This window comes from Candoia aspera, chromosome 1 (genome assembly GCF_035149785.1).
Source record: "Candoia aspera isolate rCanAsp1 chromosome 1, rCanAsp1.hap2, whole genome shotgun sequence".
Lineage (NCBI taxonomy): Eukaryota > Metazoa > Chordata > Lepidosauria > Squamata > Boidae > Candoia > Candoia aspera.
In genome coordinates, this window is record NC_086153.1 from 154,550,779 (window position 1) to 154,571,064 (window position 20,286).

The 20,286-nt window shown below is 38.6% G+C and overlaps 2 protein-coding genes across 4 annotated transcripts; one reads left to right on the forward strand and one right to left on the reverse strand.

Annotated features, from left to right (window-relative positions):
* Positions 1-835: 835 nt before the first annotated feature.
* DNAJB9 (DnaJ heat shock protein family (Hsp40) member B9) lies at positions 836-8,501 on the reverse strand. Its single transcript, XM_063316275.1, has 3 exons — positions 8,450-8,501; positions 3,593-3,819; positions 836-1,889 (listed from the first exon to the last, which is right to left on the reverse strand). Exons 2-3 carry the CDS (start codon positions 3,807-3,809, stop codon positions 1,459-1,461), a joined length of 648 nt encoding a protein of 215 aa, XP_063172345.1. The 5' UTR covers positions 3,810-3,819; positions 8,450-8,501; the 3' UTR covers positions 836-1,458.
* A 161-nt stretch (positions 8,502-8,662) lies between these two features.
* THAP5 (THAP domain containing 5) lies at positions 8,663-18,594 on the forward strand. Of its 3 annotated transcripts, none has more exons than XM_063316250.1 (3): positions 8,663-8,912; positions 15,389-15,578; positions 17,569-18,594. In XM_063316250.1, exons 1-3 carry the CDS (start codon positions 8,710-8,712, stop codon positions 18,574-18,576), a joined length of 1,401 nt encoding a protein of 466 aa, XP_063172320.1. In that variant the 5' UTR covers positions 8,663-8,709; the 3' UTR covers positions 18,577-18,594. The 3 variants fall into 3 exon arrangements, with proteins under 3 accessions (XP_063172320.1, XP_063172334.1, XP_063172327.1); XM_063316264.1 differs by having other exon boundaries at positions 8,771-9,216; positions 15,386-15,578; XM_063316257.1 differs by having other exon boundaries at positions 8,771-9,216.
* Positions 18,595-20,286: the final 1,692 nt, after the last annotated feature.

The following is a 20,286-nucleotide window of genomic DNA, read 5'->3' on the forward strand; positions in this document are numbered from 1 at the left end:
TTAGATTTTTACAGCATATTGCAGGAAAGCCAACTACCAACTAAGGGTGAAGTAATAATCCATGAAGGCTTTTTCTAGCATCTACATTAATTCAGTAGAGTTCTCTTTCATGCTGATAGGAATCAATGAATGATAACATGTAAGGGGGAGGACCATTTTCTTAGCTCTTCTAAAAAATTAGCTTGTGATCAAGTAACTTATTTTATTTTAGATTTCATACTTCTACAATATGCAGTCAGGTAGGAGGCCTGAAATTTGGAGCAGCAACAGATTATCAAGTGGCATGATTACAAGAGAGAGAGAGAGAAACTAACTGTCACATGCTCAATATAATCACTTCAGCTGGGTAGCAGCTATATTGCAAAAGTATATCAAACATCATGAATTCAAAAATGTTCACTTGAAACATCTCATTTCAAGTTTATAATAGCTACTTCAAATTTGAAATGATCCATCTCAACATTACAGAAACCATTTCTGGTGGTGGTTTCATTACTCCAAAAGCATTCCAAACTTAAAACCACCATTTGGGTCTGTTTGAAACAATATTGTGTCAAGCTTGGAATATTTCCAATACTGTATGATTGAAACAGTACCAGAATACCTCTTGTAAAGTCACAAGCTATTTTGAATTTGAAACATTTCGTACAATTCTGTAGTACTGCCTCTACTTCAGCAAAGGATAGTTTCATGCCTCTGTATTATAGTGTTTTGTGTAGCTGAATAAATAAAATTGTAACTTACCTTACTCCCAGGACACAGTTACTTACTACCAAAAATTCAATCCCCCACTCACCCCAGTTTCTGTACTTTCAGACAATTAATTCTCCGAAGGTTAGAGGTGTTTCAGCAGTATTTATATACACATTTTAAATACATGTTTGTGTACAAAACTGTACAATCAAAGCTCTTTTGCACCTGAAATGTCAGTTTTGCTAAATCAAATCATGCAATTCAAAATACATCATATTTAAATGTATTACTGTATTTGTAAGTCATTACTGTCAACTTGAATAACTCAGAATTACAGTAGTAAATCTGTGCTAATTAAAAACAGAGAACCACTCAAGCACTCACCGGTTAACACTTCTAGAAATAGGAGCCTGACAATACCATCTAGTATACCATTAAATTGACACTTTGCCAAGTGTAAAATATAAACTGAACAGTGAGGTAATTCGGTTACCTTGCTTCTGTTATTAAAAATAGAATCTAACACTGTCATATGGAGATTTTCTCCACATGCACATTCTATGCAGCCAAAGGAATAATATAGTAATTCCATCTTGTTTTGTTGCACTTCTTGTAATATTTACCAGTTTAGCTACAACTTACTTTCAGCACTTAAAGTGCTTAAACTACAGATTCATGGTTTGCAGAACCTCTGTGCTTCAGCAGCAAAAAATAGAGCCAAAAGGTAATTAAGGGCAGCATAGAGCAAAAGGAACTGCAAAGTAATTATTGTCCAGAACAATCTGTGAATGTGGTCACCATGTTTCCTCGGCGTTGTGTCACAGTTCTGCAGTGCTTACTAGATCCATGGAATTTGTTTTCAGTCTGCATTGTTTGCTGGTGTGTGTTATCAAACCCATTAAATGAAAACATCTTTTCCATATCTTCAAACATGTCATCAAACAGTCCCCCTCCAAAAGTAAATTCTGGAAAAGCATGTCTTTGTCTGCTTTCAGCCTCCTGATGACTATGAAAATGATTTTCAAAATGTTTCTTTGCATTACGGTTTTCACCAAAGATGTTAAAGTCTTTAAGGAAGCGATCAAAGTCAAAGTTAAATGAGTGCTGAAAGGGGTTTCCATTGGTCCGTCGTCCTTCTGCATGACCAAATTGATCATATTCCCTGCGTTTATTTTCATCGGACAAGACTTCATATGCTGTAAAAGTAAAGCAAGAAGCTGTTTTAGAATCTTATGTAAAGACATATATGAAGATCTTTGCATGCATAATGTGTTGGTTCCTTGGTCAATTCAACTTTAAAAATTCTGAGGTAAGAGAGGAAGACCTAAGAATTTGAAAGAGTAGGTCAACGTTTCTCATTGGGAATTATGCAAGAGATCATGATTGAAAAAAACATCTAACTTCTTGCACTGCGGAATGCTAGCCCTTGCAGTAGTGGAAATTTTTATGTGCTACAACTTAGCTGCCAGCCTCCTGTGAGCTGTAGATATAATCATCTTTATGCAGAGGTTTTCTGAGACCTGAGGCTTTATTTCACAGGTTCCTCCAGGGTAAAAAGATTGAGAAAGGGTGGACTGGATAGTTACTAGAAGCTCACTGATAATATTAGAATTATCAATAAAGAGCCAGAATCAGATCATTGGTCCACCTTTTCAGTACTGTCTATTGGCTAGCAGAGGTTCTCAAGATTGCAGAAAACACTTTTCCCATACTACTTGCAGAATCAAAGACTGAATCACTATCAATTGCTATATCAGTTCCTTTTTTTTAAGATTTAAAATATACCACTTCAGAAACAAACCAGATATAAACACACATTTACAGTGAATTAGAACCGCTAAATTCACCAAAACTTGCTTCCGAACAGAATTTTGTAGGATTACATTGATGGAAAATATCTACTGGACACCCCTTATAAAAGTTTTACCACAGAGACAGGTGCCTTTTTTGTGGGTAAAAGCAGCAATCTGGACATTTTTCCCTTAGCCCTGGAAAGTTATAGGGGACATGGCAGTAAGATCACAATTAAATCAGATATACTGAGCCTCACAAAGACATACCACATTTTACTCAAAGTTGTGAAAAATCATGTAGCAGCAAAATGTTTCATCTAAGGGTCACAAAAATGGTAAAAGTGAGCCTAAAGGCTGACCATTCTACTTTGTAATATTAGAAGGTGTACTAGAAAACTGTTACTTTGGAAAAGCTTTTGTTCAGAACAAAAAGCACCCATTTTATTAATGAAATGGAACTGGAGTGGCTAAACTCTTCTTGTAACCTTAGTGTTTAAGTACTGGATTAGGAGTGGGGAGAGCCAGGTTCAAGTACAACTTCAGCTACACAGTCATATTTTCCCAACCCAACCTACTTCACAGGACTGTTGCTATGGGGAAAAATAGGCCTTGTACTACACTTGTATCTAAGCATGTACAAAATAAAATAGTGCTAGTACTACAAAATGTTCAAGCTTCTCTGAATTTTTATGTTTAACTCTCCCTACTACCATTCTCATTTTGTACACTTATTTTTATTGCAATGGTTTTCGTCTATGGCTATAACCATTTTGTGGAAATATAGTTCTAAAAAGCAGAATATCCACATTTAAAATAAACAATAAAAACATATATGCAAAGTATATTCCAAAGATAATTAGAGTGATAGCAGTGGTATAAACTAGAAGTATCTTTATTCCTAGAAGAAATTAAAATTTATGTTCATTTATTAGTACTACACTTGAACATCAAAATGTACAAGGACATAGACCCTGCATAAGTAGCACTGCTATCTAAAACAGGCATTTTTTAAAATAAAGAAGAATAAATATATCTGACCCTATCCTTCTCCTCATTAGAGGAAGATAATGATACAACTAATTAATATTTAATAGAATTCTACTTACCTTCTGCAATTTCCCGGAATTTTGCTTCTGCTCCAGGACTCTTATTTTTGTCTGGATGATATTTCATTGCTAGTTTATGAAATGCTTTTTTAATCTGGCGATCAGATGCATTTTTCGGAACTCCCAAAATGTCATAGTAACTCTCCGCAGCCAGTATTAATTCTGTTATCATTAAAATGCAGAGTGCAAATATGAAGATAGATTGTGTAGTAGCCATTGTAGGACTCCTGCGGGGGGCGGGAAATCAGAATTATTCCTCTGCCCTTAAGCTAACTCCTTATCCAGCTATTTCTCTAGCATGTGTTGGAAGGAAATCATTGTTAAGCTTTACTTTCTACTAATATCTCAGACATGAACAAAGGATTTGAATTCCTCCAGTGAACATATATGTTTTCACAACTATTTTTCATCACCATACTTACTTGTAGTTCTCCAAAGCTCAGATTCATAAAGCAGCCCCTTTCAAAATGATTTTAAAAATCTGTAGTTTAATAATTAAAAAAAAAATCCCAAACATTCCCATTAAAATATACAAAATCAAGTTTCACCGATAAGATTATAGCTAGATTTCTAGGGCCTGTTTTATTTATAGCCTAAACAAATTGGAATTAATGTATTTTAGCTCTTAATTTCTACAAAAGTTTCTCAGTCACTAAAGATGCCACACTTCCTATAATTTTTCCACTCCTACTAAAAGTAACTGTCTTTATAAAAGTATTTTCACAACAGTAAGAAGCAGAGTCAAGGAAATATCACATGACTTCAGCATATTAACTTAGAACTTGTAATACTACTTTGATTATACATACAAAGCAAGAGACAAAAAGAGCTGACAAGGGTTATGGTCAAGCTATTGCTTTATGAAAAAAGAAATGCTGCCACTCCAAAACAAAAGTAAGGGAACTGCATTACAATTATCGCTACCTCTGTCTCTTCCTATTCTATATGCTATTCTAGCAGCACCCTTTTTCATTATATTCACTGCTAACAGAACTAATTACACTTGTAAAAAACAAGTGTAGAAGGGATTCCAGAATTTTGTATTTTAGTCATTTATTTCTAGTCTATACACTCGAAGTTGTCAAACACTGCTATACTGAGCTTAATTTTACGAAAAAATAACTTTTTTCCCCTCCCAGTATTGTTATTCTTTGGTTTGCTTTCTTATTCAAATAGAGCAACTATTTTGTTTCCCTTATGGAAAGAAGCATATTTTTGAATTGCCATAAACTAATCTGAGTTTATGGAATAGAGCAGAGCAATGATATAAATCACTGATACGAAAACTGTATGCTGCTCTTAACTGCTTTTTTGTTGTTGTTGTTCTTTAGAGTTGTCAACACTTATGCAGATAATGTTTGAGGTAGAAACTTTTAATTACAACTTTAATCTGCACACTGGCACGTATCTCTGTTCATGCCTTGCTTACTTATTATACATGCAAATTACTACACATGCCTACACATGTCTGTTTTTTTCTATCTTGTTGCCAGTAAGGAGACCTCAGTTGGCAAGATTGAAACAAACAAGTTGCTTCTTTTTCAATGTTCCCCTCCTCCTTTCTACCAGGGCCCTCTAGAGACAAAGTACTGAATGCACAAACTAGGGAAGGACTCTAGTTAGGAGGAGACCATGGTCTATTGAAAACCTGTTCACACTGTGCCACTATTTAAAATGTGCCACCATTTAATGAGGAATGGAAGATACCAACCTGATAGTAGAATGAACTACTGAACATCTTATTCATATAAAACATGAATTAAGTGTGATTTCTCTGAATATCAGTGTGGTTACTTCAGGCTGAGTAACTGAAACAGGCCATCTGCTTTCATTACATATAACATAGAATCTGCTTGGATTTACAAATACACATTTTGGAGAAGGCAGGTGTGTGTGTGTGTGTGTGTGTCATGTCCTTAAGAATGAGTGATAACAGCTCAGTTTTAGGTTCTCTTAATATTCCAATCAGGTTCAAGCCAAATGTTAAGGCTGCAATGGTTCTGAGCAACATCATAACCAAAATAGGGTCGGACAATGTTTTTGTGATGAGAGATTGTAACTTTTTTTGTCTTCTATGCCTGCTGCAACACAAGGGCAGTGACATTGTCAAAAGAAGGGCTGAAATTTTCTGCTTTTGCTTTGAGAGGTTCAAATCAAAATATGTGTGTTGGAACTAAAATACCCTCTGTAGCGCTTTAATAGAAAGCAAGCAAGCAAGCAAGCAAAAAACCTAAACAAGCTGTTGTTTTTGATGATACAATTTTGAAGAGATCCAGACCCTGCATACAGCCTGAGTCCATCCACTCTTGAATTCCATAGTGGGAACCTATCACAGCTCTGCTACATCTCTAAGCAATTTTTAATGCTCTCATCCATTACATACTTAACTAGTATGGGGCTTGGTAAAGTATCGTATTCTATTCCCACTTAGTTGGACAGTTCCAGAAAATGTAGCATTTGACTCTTGCTATTAGAATGTAACATCCCACACAAGTTTCTTCTGGTTTTTTTCCAGGGGTGTAAGTCAAGTTTGCTTTTATTCCATCTGGTTTTAGTATATTTTAGTCTTGCTGGTTATGGATTCTGCTTTATCCACTTTTCAATACATTCTGCTTTAAGCATTTGGATATTTTACAAGTATAAATTCTCTTAATGGTTTTCAACAGAACTAAAAGATGCTATAAAATTGTTTTCAGATACAACAATGTCATGTTGGCAGCAAGCCACAGTGAACAAGAGAGCATTTTCAAAGCAAGAATACTAAAGGTCTGATTTTAAAACATTAGTTACTTAGTAAAGCCCCACATATATTCTTGTTTCAGAAGATCAAGCATTCTAATTTTATATGCTTATGGAGCAGCTTCTATACTACTATTATTGCAAAGCTCTGGTTTTCTGTTGGTTGTTGCAACTGAATTCTCACAGAAACACTGCTCTGTACGTAAATGGAATAGTGAATTCAATACTGACACACTATTATACTGCATCTTTCTATTGAAGGACTCAAGGTGGCATATAGTATATATTTTTATTTGCAATCAGAGGTGATGTGGCATTCGTTGTCACTTATGGAGCTCTTAAAATGTTCTAAATACAAGCTAAAGCCTTCTTCCCAGATCAACAAGAAAAAAGGATTCATGAGGGAAGAGAAAAACAAGCACATTCAGGCAATAACTTTTTAAAGTTCCATAACCTCAGGAATGTTGACCAATCTGGAATAGTGTATCTACACATTTTCAAAGTGGCATCTGCAGAGAGGAGGGGGCAGGTAGTGTTGAATGATGCAAGCAGTGTTATGAAAAAGAGGTGGGACTTGTGTCACATCATCATTAACAGTGAATGCATGCCCCAAAGGGGCAGGGCCTGCAGCACAATGCTGTTGCACATAACAGTTCAGTAATCTATGTGATGACTGGCTAATGGCAAAATCCACAGCACGTTTCCCTTCAAGTCCTGGAAAGACTTATAACCTACACCAACAGAAGACTAGAATAGTAATCCTCAATGCATTAGTGTGACTAATCTGGAAACAGTTTAAACAGAGAAAGCATAATGGGTCTAGAATCAGAACATAGAGTTCAGTATTCTAAATACTATGCAAAATTCACAAGATAAGCATAAACTGAATCAATATTATTTGATTGTCCCATCTATAAAAAACAAAATATCAAGATCTTAAAATCTTCATTTAACCAAATAAAGATCATACACCACCATGAAAAATGTGTTTCATAATTCAAATGTAAAACTTACACATTATTCTATAAAACAAAGAAGCAGAATACTAGAGCGACTGAAGTTTCAGGAAAGCTTTCACAGTCTATTGTTTGTAATAGAAACAAGGACCCACTGGACAGTTGGGTATAAAAGTATCTATGAACTTCTAATATTCATATATAATATGGAGCTAGCAGGCAAATGAGTATACAGGTAGTGCTATCAGTCCAGTGTTCCTAGGTCATAAAGGTTCTGAAGAGCAGAAAGATCCAAATGACAATGTATATGTCATGTAATAGTTGAAAATACACGCAACATATTATATAAGTAGAAGACATTCTAGATTCCAAATCACTGATCTCATTTCTTTTTACAACTGGTTCAACTTCTTCAATGAAGCTTAAACAAACTACTAATTAATTACATTTATTTGATGTGATGGTACTTAGGAACTTTTAAAGTAACGTTTTAAAATAAAACTTCTCCCTTACCTTTAAGTAACTACCACCTGTCCCCACAGATATAATCTGGGGAAAAGCTTGACTTGAGTGACAAAAGCACTATTCTTCCCCCCAGCAAAAAAAAAAAGTTCCCTCTTTCTTATAAACATTCTATAACCCTGAAACACAAGACATTTTCTGCCAGAGAAAGCTTGTTTCGACAGCTTCTCTCATCGGATATAGTGTTTCAGTCTACCTCTCTTGATAACACCATTTTTCCCTTAACCTTCGTGCCCCGCCCCCATTTCATATATACTTGAACTGACGGCTGGATTGGATGACTGGCAATAGAGGCAGCGGCCCCTGAGCCCATGCAGAGTTCCTTTTCCTCACCCCTAAGCACTGATGGCCTCCCCCCTCAATCACGTACACATAATTAGACAGAAAAGCGCTTTAAAGCAAAGGACACACCGAGAAGAGGTACAGTGACGTGAAGGCTACTGAGATGAACCCAGAGCTGGGCTAACTCGGGTTCAAATCCCCATTTAGCAAACGGCTCTCCGCTGTTTGGGCCGCTGCGAGGGGCGAAGGATGAGGAAGCGCTAAAACCCATCGCTCGCTCGGTGCCTCCGACCGCCGGGCCAGACAGAAACCCCAGCAGCCTGGCCTCCCCGGCTGCCCCGTCATCCCTTCAACTCACCGACCACTCCTGTCCCGCAGTCCTCACTCAACCCGTCTGCCCCACTTCCCACTGGGCAGGCTTATAACGTCGGCACGCTAAGCCAGAGCGACGGTCCTACACGAAGCGCTTCCCGATTGGCCGCCGGCCGTCACGCGGCCTGCCCGCTTTGGTGCACGTGGAAGGCTGTTGTGGCCTCGCGCAAGTGACGGATTGACACCACCAAATGCTCGCCCTTTCCGGCTAGAAGAGAAAGGGGCAAAAATGGAAGGAGGAGGGCCATGAAATCCCGGAAGCGGAAGTGCATGAGCTTGGCTCTACGGGCGGGTGAGCGACCGGGAGGCGTAGTCAGTCGGGGACCGTCTGGTACGGGAGCTGCTGGCCGCCGCGGAGGCTTTGCCATGCCTCGGTACTGTGCAGCCACTTGTTGCAGGAACCGAGCGGGACAGAATGCCCGAGACCAGCGCAAGCTCAGCTTTTACCCGTGAGTGCCGCGGCCAGGGAGGCTGAAGGGATGCCTTCACAGCCCCGTCATAAATACGCTCACGTTGGCGTGGAAATAGGTTCCACGAATTCAGTGGAGGGCTTTTTTTTTCGTGGTCTTTCCTTGGAAGTAAACCCCACTGGTTTCAGGGAGTATGCGTGGGATCGTATCGTGTGTTGGGGGGAGACGCAGCAGAGGCACCCACACTAGCCCGGTCCGATAGCCAAATTCTTCTGCACACCTCCGGTTTGCGATCTGTCCTTGTTTGTTCAGTAGTAACGAGACTTCAGGATAGTACTACTTTGTAGGTGTAGCGTGTGCTACTTCATAGAAATTTGCAATAAGGAGATCCCTTTAATCATACCAAATTGTTACAGTGTAAAGCTACCCACAGCACCGGTGACAATGCCGGTAAGAAGTTAAATTTGTTTTTGATTTCCTATCCCAACCTGATGGCTTCCAAATGCATTATAATTTCTGTAACTCCCTAGCATACACGTTCAGAATACATACTGAGTTAGGAAACTTCTGTTCTTTGAGATGTGGGGCAAGAATGTTAAATTAAGGCATCAGCTAACTCAAGGAGGACAGGACATCTCTAGTTTACCCTGTTTCTGGTCCAAAATTCCTATAAATTTCCACCTCTGATATTTAGTTTGGAAGCTTGATTATGTGCCATCAAGTTGGTGTCAGCTCTTAGTGAGCATGTAGGTTTTCTCCAAGGTGATTTGTCTCCAACCTGGTCCTTCAGGTCTTCCAATGGTATACCCATTGCCTCTAAGTCCATCCACCTTGCTGCTGGTTATCCTATTCTTTCTTTCTACCTTTCCCAGGATTGGAGCCTTCTCCAAAGAGCTAAGTCTTCATGTAATGTGTCCAAAGTCATTTGTGCTTTGAGTAAGGACTCTGGGATGATATATTTGATGATCCATTTGTTTGTTTTCTTAGCTATCCATGATAGTCTCAGTCTTATCTAGCACCAACATTCAAAAATGTAATTACTCTTTCTAGCTTCTTCAATGTCCAACTTCCATTTCACAGGGAAAACCATTCCTGTACGATTCTTTGTAGGTATAGACATATCATGGCATATGAATACCTTTTCCAAGGCCTTCATTGCTACACTACCAAATGCTAGCTCCAGTTCCAGCCCACTTCAATTCAGTGTTGCCTTAGCTATCAATGTGTAGTTGATTCATTTCATCCTTCAGTGTGCTGAGATTTCCCATGTTCATTATTTTATATGTTTATTATTAAATTTATACACTGCTCATCTCGCTATAAAAGTGACTCTGAGCAGCTTATAAATAAAAATTATAAAACCATTATAAAAATAGAAAAAGTACAAAAAAATGGAAGATAGAAAAGGGAAACTAAAAGGTAGAGAATGTCTTAAGCCACCAACCACCCCCAGGGCTGCCCATCACTCTTGGATTCCCAAGCTAGTTGGCAGAACCAGGTCTTGACACTCTTCCTGAAGGCCAGAAGAGTGGGGGCCAACCTCACCTCAGGGGGCAGGATGTTCCACAGGGCATGTTCATGCTTCTTATGTTCCATGTTTCCACTATAATTCTGTTGTTGCAGCTTCAGATTTTGTTTTCCTGCATGGCAGCATCCTCATTTTATTTATTTAACCAGCTTTCCATTCTACATCTTCCCTTCCCTTCCTTTCACAAAATCTTTCAATTTATATAAAAACCATTTTCAGTTGGACTAGTTTTATTTAACCTTCCTCCCTTGTTTATTTATCCCTGCTACAAATAATTTATTTGTTTGGTTTATTGCATCAGATAAATGTAAATGGTGTAGTTGTGTATATCTCTCTTTTATCTTTGCAAGCCTTATATGTCTCCCCATTCTCCAACATCTATTTTGATGGATTTTGTTACTATTTGGCAATGTCACTAGACAGATTGAGGAGGAACAAGGAGGATCTTGGCCAAGTTGTGCTTGTGTAGGAATCCTATGAGCTCTCTGAAGGCTCCTGCTCAAAGAGCAGGTGGTAGCCGTGGCCAGGAGGGCCTTTGCGCAGCTTCATTGTCCTAACAGTCAGGAATCACGCTGAGACAAGGAATAGGTCTCTAGTGTTTATTGCTGCTACATAAGACAGAAATCCTAACAAACTGAAGAAGCGTGGGAAAAACCCAGACAGATAAACCCCAAAAGTTAAAGCGGGTCTGATCTGTGTCTCTTTGAATGGCTGCTTAATTTCTCAGTACTACGCATGCATTTTCCCCCCTGGATAGAGGCCCCCTCCTGCTCGCCATCAGTACTCATGACATTCATGTTGTATACCAGTTATGCCCTTTCCTGTATTGGGAGGCCCTTCGAACGGTCACTCATGCCCTTGTTATCTCCCATGTAGACTATTGCAATATGCTCTACATGGGACTACCCTTGAAGAGTATCTGGAAGCTTCAGCTGGTCCAGAATGCAGCTGCGCGGGCTATCTTTGGTGCCCCTAGAAGGGCGCATATAACATCTCTACTACCAGCTGCATTGGGTACCAGTTTGTTTCTGGGTCCAATCCAAGGTGTTGGTTATCACCTTTAAAGCCCTACATGGCATGGGGCCAAGCTACCTGAGGGACCGCCTCTTCCCCATTACATCAACCCACCCCACCCGATCATGCAGAGAGGGCATGTTGTGGACTCCATCAGTAAGAGAATTTCATCTGGCGGGGTCCGGGAGGCGGGCCTTCTCGGCAGTAGCTCCTGCCCTCTGGAACATCCTACCCCCAGAGGTGAGGTTAGCCCCATCATTTGGCCTTCCAGAGGAATCTGAAGACTTAGCCCTGCCACCTGGCTTGGCGTGGGGAGGGGAGTAGTCATGCCTGGGGATGGCTAGTGCTCTAGAGTGCCTGTCACACTCATGGTCTGAGTTAGATCATCTTCCACTTGGATTTTATTTTTATTTTTATATTTATTGTCTATTTGTAATTGTATTTTTATATATTTATATTGTATGCCTTATGCTTTAATTGATTATTTTGTTGTAAACCGCCCAGAGTCCCTCTGGTGGGAGGAGATGGGCGGTGACAAATTTGATAAATAAATAAATAAATTGCTATAGTTAGAGGACCATGAGACTTGAAAACTGCATTATGAAATTTGGCATACTTCATTTTCTGTTCATGCTTTAGTTGTCTGTAGACGTTTTCCTTTCTAGTGAAAAGCAAAAAATGTTTTGAACACTTTAATAAACTATGGTTTAAAACAGTATAACATAACTCTCTTTATTCCAATATCTATAAAAATTGGTGCATTTTATCCCCTTATATATAGTCTAATTTGGGTGCAAATTTTATCCCATTATGTTGAAAAAGCAAGCTATAGGCACTGTTAGGCTACATAGTGGGACGACAGAGCTGTTTCCCCAATTCACACTTGAATTAGGAATGAATTAGGATGGATTGAAGTGGGATGTTTCAAACCAGCTCACTGTCTGATGTTGCAGAATTTTCACATAAATGGTAGGATCATAGATATGTTTATTAATTGTTCATAGAACAGAAAAAAAAATCTGTTCTTTCTGGTAATGCAAATATAAGCTGAAAAGACCACTCCTCTAAGTATTCTTACTTGGAGTAGCTTATATAGTATACTAAAAATAAGTTATCACAACAACACTAGAAATACCAATGAGCCATCAGTTGTTCCTTGAATCATCCATTGGGGGGCTGGGGGAGGGGAATACAAAAGCAACTTTGCACCCTCACAAAACATGGTCCACTTATTTCATACATGTGTCCTGACACTGTACGCCATTCAAAAGGGGCAGAGTTTATGGAACAACATTGTTTCCATTTTGATAACATTGGATCCTGTAGATGCCTCTGCCTTGAATACTTGATTCCAGACTGATTTATACTTGTTCTGCTTACAGTAAGAATGCAGAATAAACTCTACTAATGCAGTTCTTGTTGTGCAAGAACCCCTCTAAGAGTGGAAATAACTTCTTAACTCTGCATAATATGGCAGATATGTCTGCTTGTGTAACATGTTGAACAAGTACTTGAGCAAGAGAGGATATACGGAAAGTAGTTGTAAGGGTTAGTAATCTGTAAGTCTCTTCCCCACCACAATAATTAAGTGCAATAAGCAGCCAATCATTAGATAACATTGATTATATATCTTTCTATCAGCAGATATAAGCTTGTATGGTATTCTCACTATTTTTATCTGAGTATAAATCAAGTAATAACTATATGTTAATTGAGGACTCTGTAGATATATTTATCTAACATATTTTGTTCAGTAAACAAACGAGGCAGATTAATTAATAGCTGTGCCATTGAGATTGGTTCCTGTTGGAAAAGATGAACTAGCTAAGAGAGGTTAAAGCTAAGAAAGCAAACAGAGCAATAATCCTTGAAATATTATATATTACTGGCAAAAAAAGAAGTCTTCAACTATATCATACTTCAGAGTGATTGTCAAGTAATTTGAAATTTTCGTTGGTTGTTTGGCTTGCTGTAATACTATATATAATATACACATGTATAGTTTTATAGTAAACAAAGAGAAAGCATATATATTTGGGCTGTATAAGAGATTGTGTAAAGCACGTGAGTGCGAATGAAGCACCTGTCTCCAAAGTGTCAAAATAGGCACATCTTTTGCAAGGCTTGCATAGCTGCTTTGAAACCTGTGGGTTATGTCTGCATATCCATCTCCAGACCATAGTTCTGGGCCTTCCAGCGAAGTGAAGTAATCCAGGGTCAGTTTTCAAAGAAGCTGCTGAGCCTTGTAAAAATCATGGCTGCTTCAATATTTTGAATAGGAGGGATTTAATCTCATTAAGATGCTTTGTGAAGCATCTCTTTTAAATACATTGCTGCAATATATATTATTTAAGAAGTTATTTTACAATTGTTTGGGCCATCTCCCATGCTAAAAGTCTTGATAGATTTCAATTACTGGGGATATTGCTAAGAAAAAATGCATCAACACCCAGGAGGCTGTCTAACATCATATTAATCATCCTGTAAATTTTAGCCCAAAATGAGACAACAGTAAGACAAGACCAACCCGTTAGTGAATATTGCAACTCCTAAATTGCATCCACAACAGCAGGGCAAGTTCAACCAATTCTTAGATACTGGAGACATGGAGGGAAACTTTCCATTATATTAATTTTAAGTTCAAAGGAAACTAATTTCACTTTTTTCCTAAAAGCAAACAAAAACCCAAACAGCTCCCTTATTAATATGAATGAGACATTAAAGTTTGTTATTCCAGAGATCATACTAATTATAGTTGTCTCATCTAGGGCCTTCAACTTCTTATAAAAATGTGACACCTAAACCTTTAACCCATTTGATACTTCCAAAATTTTTCCGATAATGGAATTTCAAATGCACTTATAGCATCAAAGTCTAAATAATACACTGACTAAATTGCCAATAAATTTTCCCATTGTCTGGGTAAATTCAGTCTGAAGTCTACAAAGAATTAATTTAATCTAGGGTAATAATACTTTTCAAGGCCCAGTTTAACCCAAAATATCTATCTTTTAAATTTTGGATTATTCCAACATGTAAGTTTTACATGGATAAATGGCTGAAAAATTATACCTGTGACCCAGACTTTAGTATTAAGTGCAGGTATTAACAAGACTCCTGATTACCTGGCCAAGCTTTCAGTGGATTCAGGTAGTAACTTTCAGGCTGAGCCAAGTAGGAACTGAATTCTGAAATTCTTTGTTCCAGTCACTAATCAAAATTAAATGACACAGAATTCTGTGACACCAAAACCTATAATGTCTCATTAATGCGATCCTTAGATTCTTTTGTTCATCAAGGCATAACTACAGTTGGTACAGGTAGTCCTCACTTAACCATTTGTTTAGTGATGGTTCAGACTTATGACGAGTGCTGAAAAAAACGACTTATGACCAGTCCTCACACTTACCGCATTCCTGCAGTCACATGATCATGATTTGAGCACTTGGCAAGCAGCTCGCATTTATGACTGTCGCAGCATCATGTGGTCATCTGATTGCCATTTTTGACCTTCCTGGCCGGCTTCTGGCAAGCAAAATCAATGGGGAACCACATGATCCACTTAACCACATGGTTGTGGTGATTCACTTAACAGCCACCACAAAAAAGCTTGTAAAATCAGGTTGGATTTGCTTAATGACTGCTTCACTTAGCAACCAAAATTCCAGTCCCAATTGTGGTTGTTAAGCAAGGACTACCTGTAGTGCCAGTGAAGCAGGTATGTGTGTGCACATATAGACAGTGGGGAAAGCCTTCAAACTAACTGTGTGAAGCCTTCCAGAGGACATGGCTATTTTAAGGGTTGCTTTGTTTTGACGCACATACCTTGCCACGTGCTCTTTCCCACTGCTTTGTATTGCTGTAGTTTTGTAGTGTTAAGAATGACCTGCTTTTTAAGAGCCTCTTGCATATTGCAAGGAATCACTTAACTGAAGCATTTTCTTATCTTTTGTTTACATATTTCTTAAAGCAGATTTCCTCTCCATGATAAAGAAAGATTAGAGAAATGGTTACGGAATATGAAACGTGACACCTGGACTCCTAGTAAACATCAGGTCCTCTGCAGTGACCATTTTACGCCAGATTCTCTAGATGTGCGATGGGGTATTCGGTATTTGAAAACAACCGCAGTGCCGACTATTTTTTCATCCTCTGAAAATCAGGTAAAATAAAGCTGCATGTCAAAAATAAGCCAAAGGATGAGGAAATGCAATTAGCTTAAGCTGAAAGTAAAATAAAAAGTGCCAAGAAAAAAAAAATTGGGATAAAGATACCGTACTTGTCTCAGTGGCAATGAGAATATATCTCCCTATTTTAATAGTATCCAAATTCTTAATTCATTTACACTTTTTTCTGTTTACTATTCAGAAGAGGGATTTGTGGCATGCTGTGATTGTACGTGGCCTTTGCAGCCTAATTATTCAATTAAGCTGAGATTTATTTGTACTAACCAACAATGTGGGTGTCTTAAAAAACCCTCTGCCATAAATTTATGGAATGTAAACAGATATGCTTCATTACCATTAGATAAACTAATTGTGTAATATGTTGTACAAAAACCGAAAGTTTATCTATCAGCTGATCTGCATAGGAGAAAAATCAATAAAAAACACCTGGTTTAAATTTTTGCTATTTTTGCATTCAAAATTTAATTTAAACATTGTTTTTTTTAGAATATATCTAAACTACTAAAAGTAGCATATAGTTCCCTGAAATTAAAGCTATTTATGTGCTAATTTAGCACATCTGTAGCAATGGCTAAACAAATGGACTCTTCTTTGATTGGCATCTGGAAAAAAATAATTACAATTTCAAATTTGACTAGTATATGTTACTGATGTGCTGAGTTGCTCACTTAATGCTTCATTTCCCATGGTGAAGGCACAGCTTACACACATTCACAACTAGGCACAACTGCCCAGCTCTGTGCTGCTTCAAAGGGATGTTTCAGTCCAGACTTCACTTAAGCAAAACCCTTCTTTAAAACTCCACAACACTTTTTGTCTATATCCATTCCAGCCAGATCTATTTTGCATGATGTTCAATTGTATGAAAAAAAATGCAGTAAAACTGGGAGATTTTCTGTGAATTGAAAAAAAGGCATTCTGGAAATTTTTCTATCCTGTAGCCTTGGTGTTTGCAAAAACTATCTGGATCTTACACTCAGTTGACTGAACCTTGCCATCATGGTACAAAGTTTAAAATATGACCTGCTTGCATAAACTCACAGCAACTGTGCAGTTCCTCTGCCATTCACAATATTGTTTTCAAGCATGCTTATCGTTTTCAAACATGCTTATACACAGCATGTTATCTGTAGCCACCACCTAGGAAAGACATGTTAACGTAACTGATACCGATTGTGTTACTGCCCTTCTCCCATGAATCTTTGTGTAGTAAACAGCAACCATGCTTGTTGTGACTTCTATCCTGATAGTGTGTGTTACGGAAGAATCTCCTTTCCAAGCTAGGGCTGTAATTCTACATACACTGACTTGGATATAAGGCCTATTTTTTTGAAAGACTTGGCTCATGTTTTCTCAAAGATAAGATCGCACTGAAATATCCTCAACCACCCAGAGTCTGCCTACCACAGAAAGTGATCGTATGCTCTTTGAGAAACTTTGCTTGGAAACCACACTCCAGGAAACCTGAAGCAGTAATTTGATCTGTTGTACCAGGACTGGCCCGCTGTCCTTGTGAAGCACTGTTCCTTATATGACCACACCAGGGTAGTAAAAGCTGTCAATTCTAAAGTGAGCTTTCAAAAACATTAAAGCTATGTTAATCCAGGCTTCATTTGAGCTAATCTCTTTTGCATTTCTTGTTTTATTGAAATATGTATTTATTAACTATTTTAATCTTAATAAAATAATTCAAGATTGGTATCTAATTTCTTTAGCAAACCATGATAGAGGAGAGGCTATTTATTGGCATTGCTTGCATTCCTTTTGAAGAGCAAAATTAAAAGAGCAAATTTAAGGCTGAAATCCTGTGTTAGTTTGCTAGGGAATAAGGCCACCAGTCATGGTAGGATTTACTTTTCAATGAATAGGCACAGGGTTACGCTATAAAAGACCATGAGAGGAGACATTGTGCGGTATTTCATAATCAGTAACAATTGAATCAAGGGGAATGTTTTTTCTTCTTAAGGAAAAAGGAAAATCCCAGAAGAAAATGCAAGAGGAAAGAATAGAAGGTATCAAAGAAATGAGCACGTGCATAACAATATCATCTCTTACATCCTGTTCACCAAAGAGAAATATCTTACCTGAAGGAGGCCTATATCGAAAAACTCTTGGTACAAATTCAGATGGCTCAACAAGAAAGGAGGGACTGTCACAGAATATTGTGAAAGATGGCACTGCATATTCAGGTAACTCTGTTAAACAGAATAAGCAGCAAACAAGTGCCATGATAAGGACATCTCATATGCCAAACCCAGGAGCCATCAGTTCCAACGTTCCAGGAAATAATAGTGCCGTCAAAAACAGTTTTAGTGCTGCCGCTACAGATTTGCAAGCTTCAGTTCATGACCTCCAGTTGTGTCTCGAGCATGGCTCAGATTCTAAAGCCACAGTTTTGCAGGCCACACATCTTGAACATGGAGATTCGTCTCTGGAATTTAGTATGGTCCCCATGCCCGTGAACGAACTTACATCTGATCAGTTTGATCCTCGTATTGCAAGTTGCTCAGTAGAAGTACAAACTGATGAAAGCTCGGTGTTGCTTCAGACCATGTCACGAGCTTTGGAACAGCTCGGTGGAAATAAAGACTCTGTCATCACCATTATCGTTCCTTCGGAGGACTCACAAACTCCCTTGCTATTAGAGGGCTCCTTTGTATCAGCAGAAGAGGTATTAACCCATCTGGAAACAGAAAACTCTCTTGTAATCAGCAGCTGCAGCAGCCTCGAAGTGCTACAGACTGAGCATTCATACTGTAGGCAAGACACAGACAGGGAACAACTCTGGCAAAAAATTACAAAGCTTCACTCAAAAATAGCCCTTTTAGAAGTCCAGGAGAGAAAAACCCTAAGCAGGCTTAAAGCTCTAGAAGCACTTATTGCAAAACTGAAGCAAGAAAATCTCCTTTCAGAGGAGAAGCTTAGGATTGTAGAAAACTGTTTTACAACATTTGAAGTTACAATGATACAATAAAAGCTTTAAAATGACGGATTGCATCTTGCTCTGCAAATGATTCTCTGGGGTGTTTTTTGTTTCTGAGAGGGTATTTTGTTTGTTGGTTTATAAGTAGAAGTGGAATAGAAACCAGGTCTACCACTTTCTTCCTCCTCCCGTCCCCTCCCCTGCTCTCAGTACCTTACCAAAGTCTCTTATAGAATATTGGGAATGGGGATATCCTGTGGAACTGCATGGCCGCTGGCATTGGGGGCCATAGCAGGAAAGTGGAAATAGTGGTAGTCACCTCTGATACGTATACCCGTACATACTGCCCTATCATCAAAAACCTCAGAGCCAGTTTGGCCTAGTGGTTAAGGTTCTGGGCTAGAAACCAGGAGTCTGTGAGTTCTAGTCCCACCTTAGGTATGAAAGCCGGCTCAGTGACCTTGGGCCAGGCACTCACTCTCAACCCAACTCGGTGCAATGTAGGCTAGCCTCCTTGTGGTGCACCCCAGGCAATGTGACTTGTCATGGCTAAATAGTCTACACATCTGGCTGCTGGACCTCACAAGGATTTCCCAGCAAGAAAAAGCAGCATGAACACCAAATTGCTATGCCGTATGATTAAAAAAAAATCAAAAACCTCCATTGGGTCTCAGTCACTTTAGAGAATAGAAGGAACCTATTCTTCTACAGCTATAAAATCCATAAATCCAGAGCCATAACAAAATCCCCCTAGTACCTTACAGCTGTACAGCAGCCTGACTGCTTGAAGAAAAAAAAAAGCACAAACCAATTTTAAAACATTTATTCTAAGGTAAGCCCAATTAAACTATTCTGAGGTAAGTGTGTATAGGAATGCAGCACTGAAGTCTGCAACTGTACAGGTAAATAAAATACGTTAATTAAAGCTTACTCCCATAAGGGCACATATAACTACAGTGCTTTCACTTTGAGCCATCACCTTCAAGCTTCCACCTCACTTTTCAAGCCTAATATTATTCATAAATAGTGTAATCCTAAACGTGCATAGTAAATCCCAGGGTTTATTCCTAATGTGCTGTTTTAAAACTGTAGCCCACATCTCCTTAGAATTAATGGAACAATGGAAGATAGGACAGGACAGGACAGGACAGAGCTAGGCTAAACTCTTTCCTGGAAATAATTTGGAAAAATGCATTTCCATCAGGGTCAGGATTGTGCTATTGGAGTAAGGAACAGTCATTAAGAATTTAATTTTCTTCCTAGCAGAAAGGGGAGAGAGACATTCCAAGCAAAAGGAGTTAAGAGCTGCTGCAGGTGGTGGTGGTTGAAGGGAGAAGAAAAACATGATAGGTGTAGGGATGTATCTTTCCAAGGTAGAGACCTATTCATTCCCACTAAGAGAAAGGACAGTGACAATAGTTATTCTAGAGAAGAGACTGAAATTGGTCAGTCACACTATACAGTATTTTTGATTTACAAGGAGAGGGGATACAGTTTATTTTTTCAGATCAATTTTGTCTGTAAAAGCATTCCCAATAGTTACTTTGAAAGGAATGTTTTCTAGTTGCTTGGATCCAGTTCCTGTGAGCTGGTTGTTGCTTTCTTCCCAAGTACCTAATTGAGGACAACAGTGAACCACCATTTTTCACTGCCCACAAGCAGAAACTGGCTGTGTCTAGACTCGGCTGCTGTGCAAAGACGAGGCACCTCTGCACTTTGTCCATATGGTTAGAAAGGTCAGTGAAATAGCACTGCTGAAGG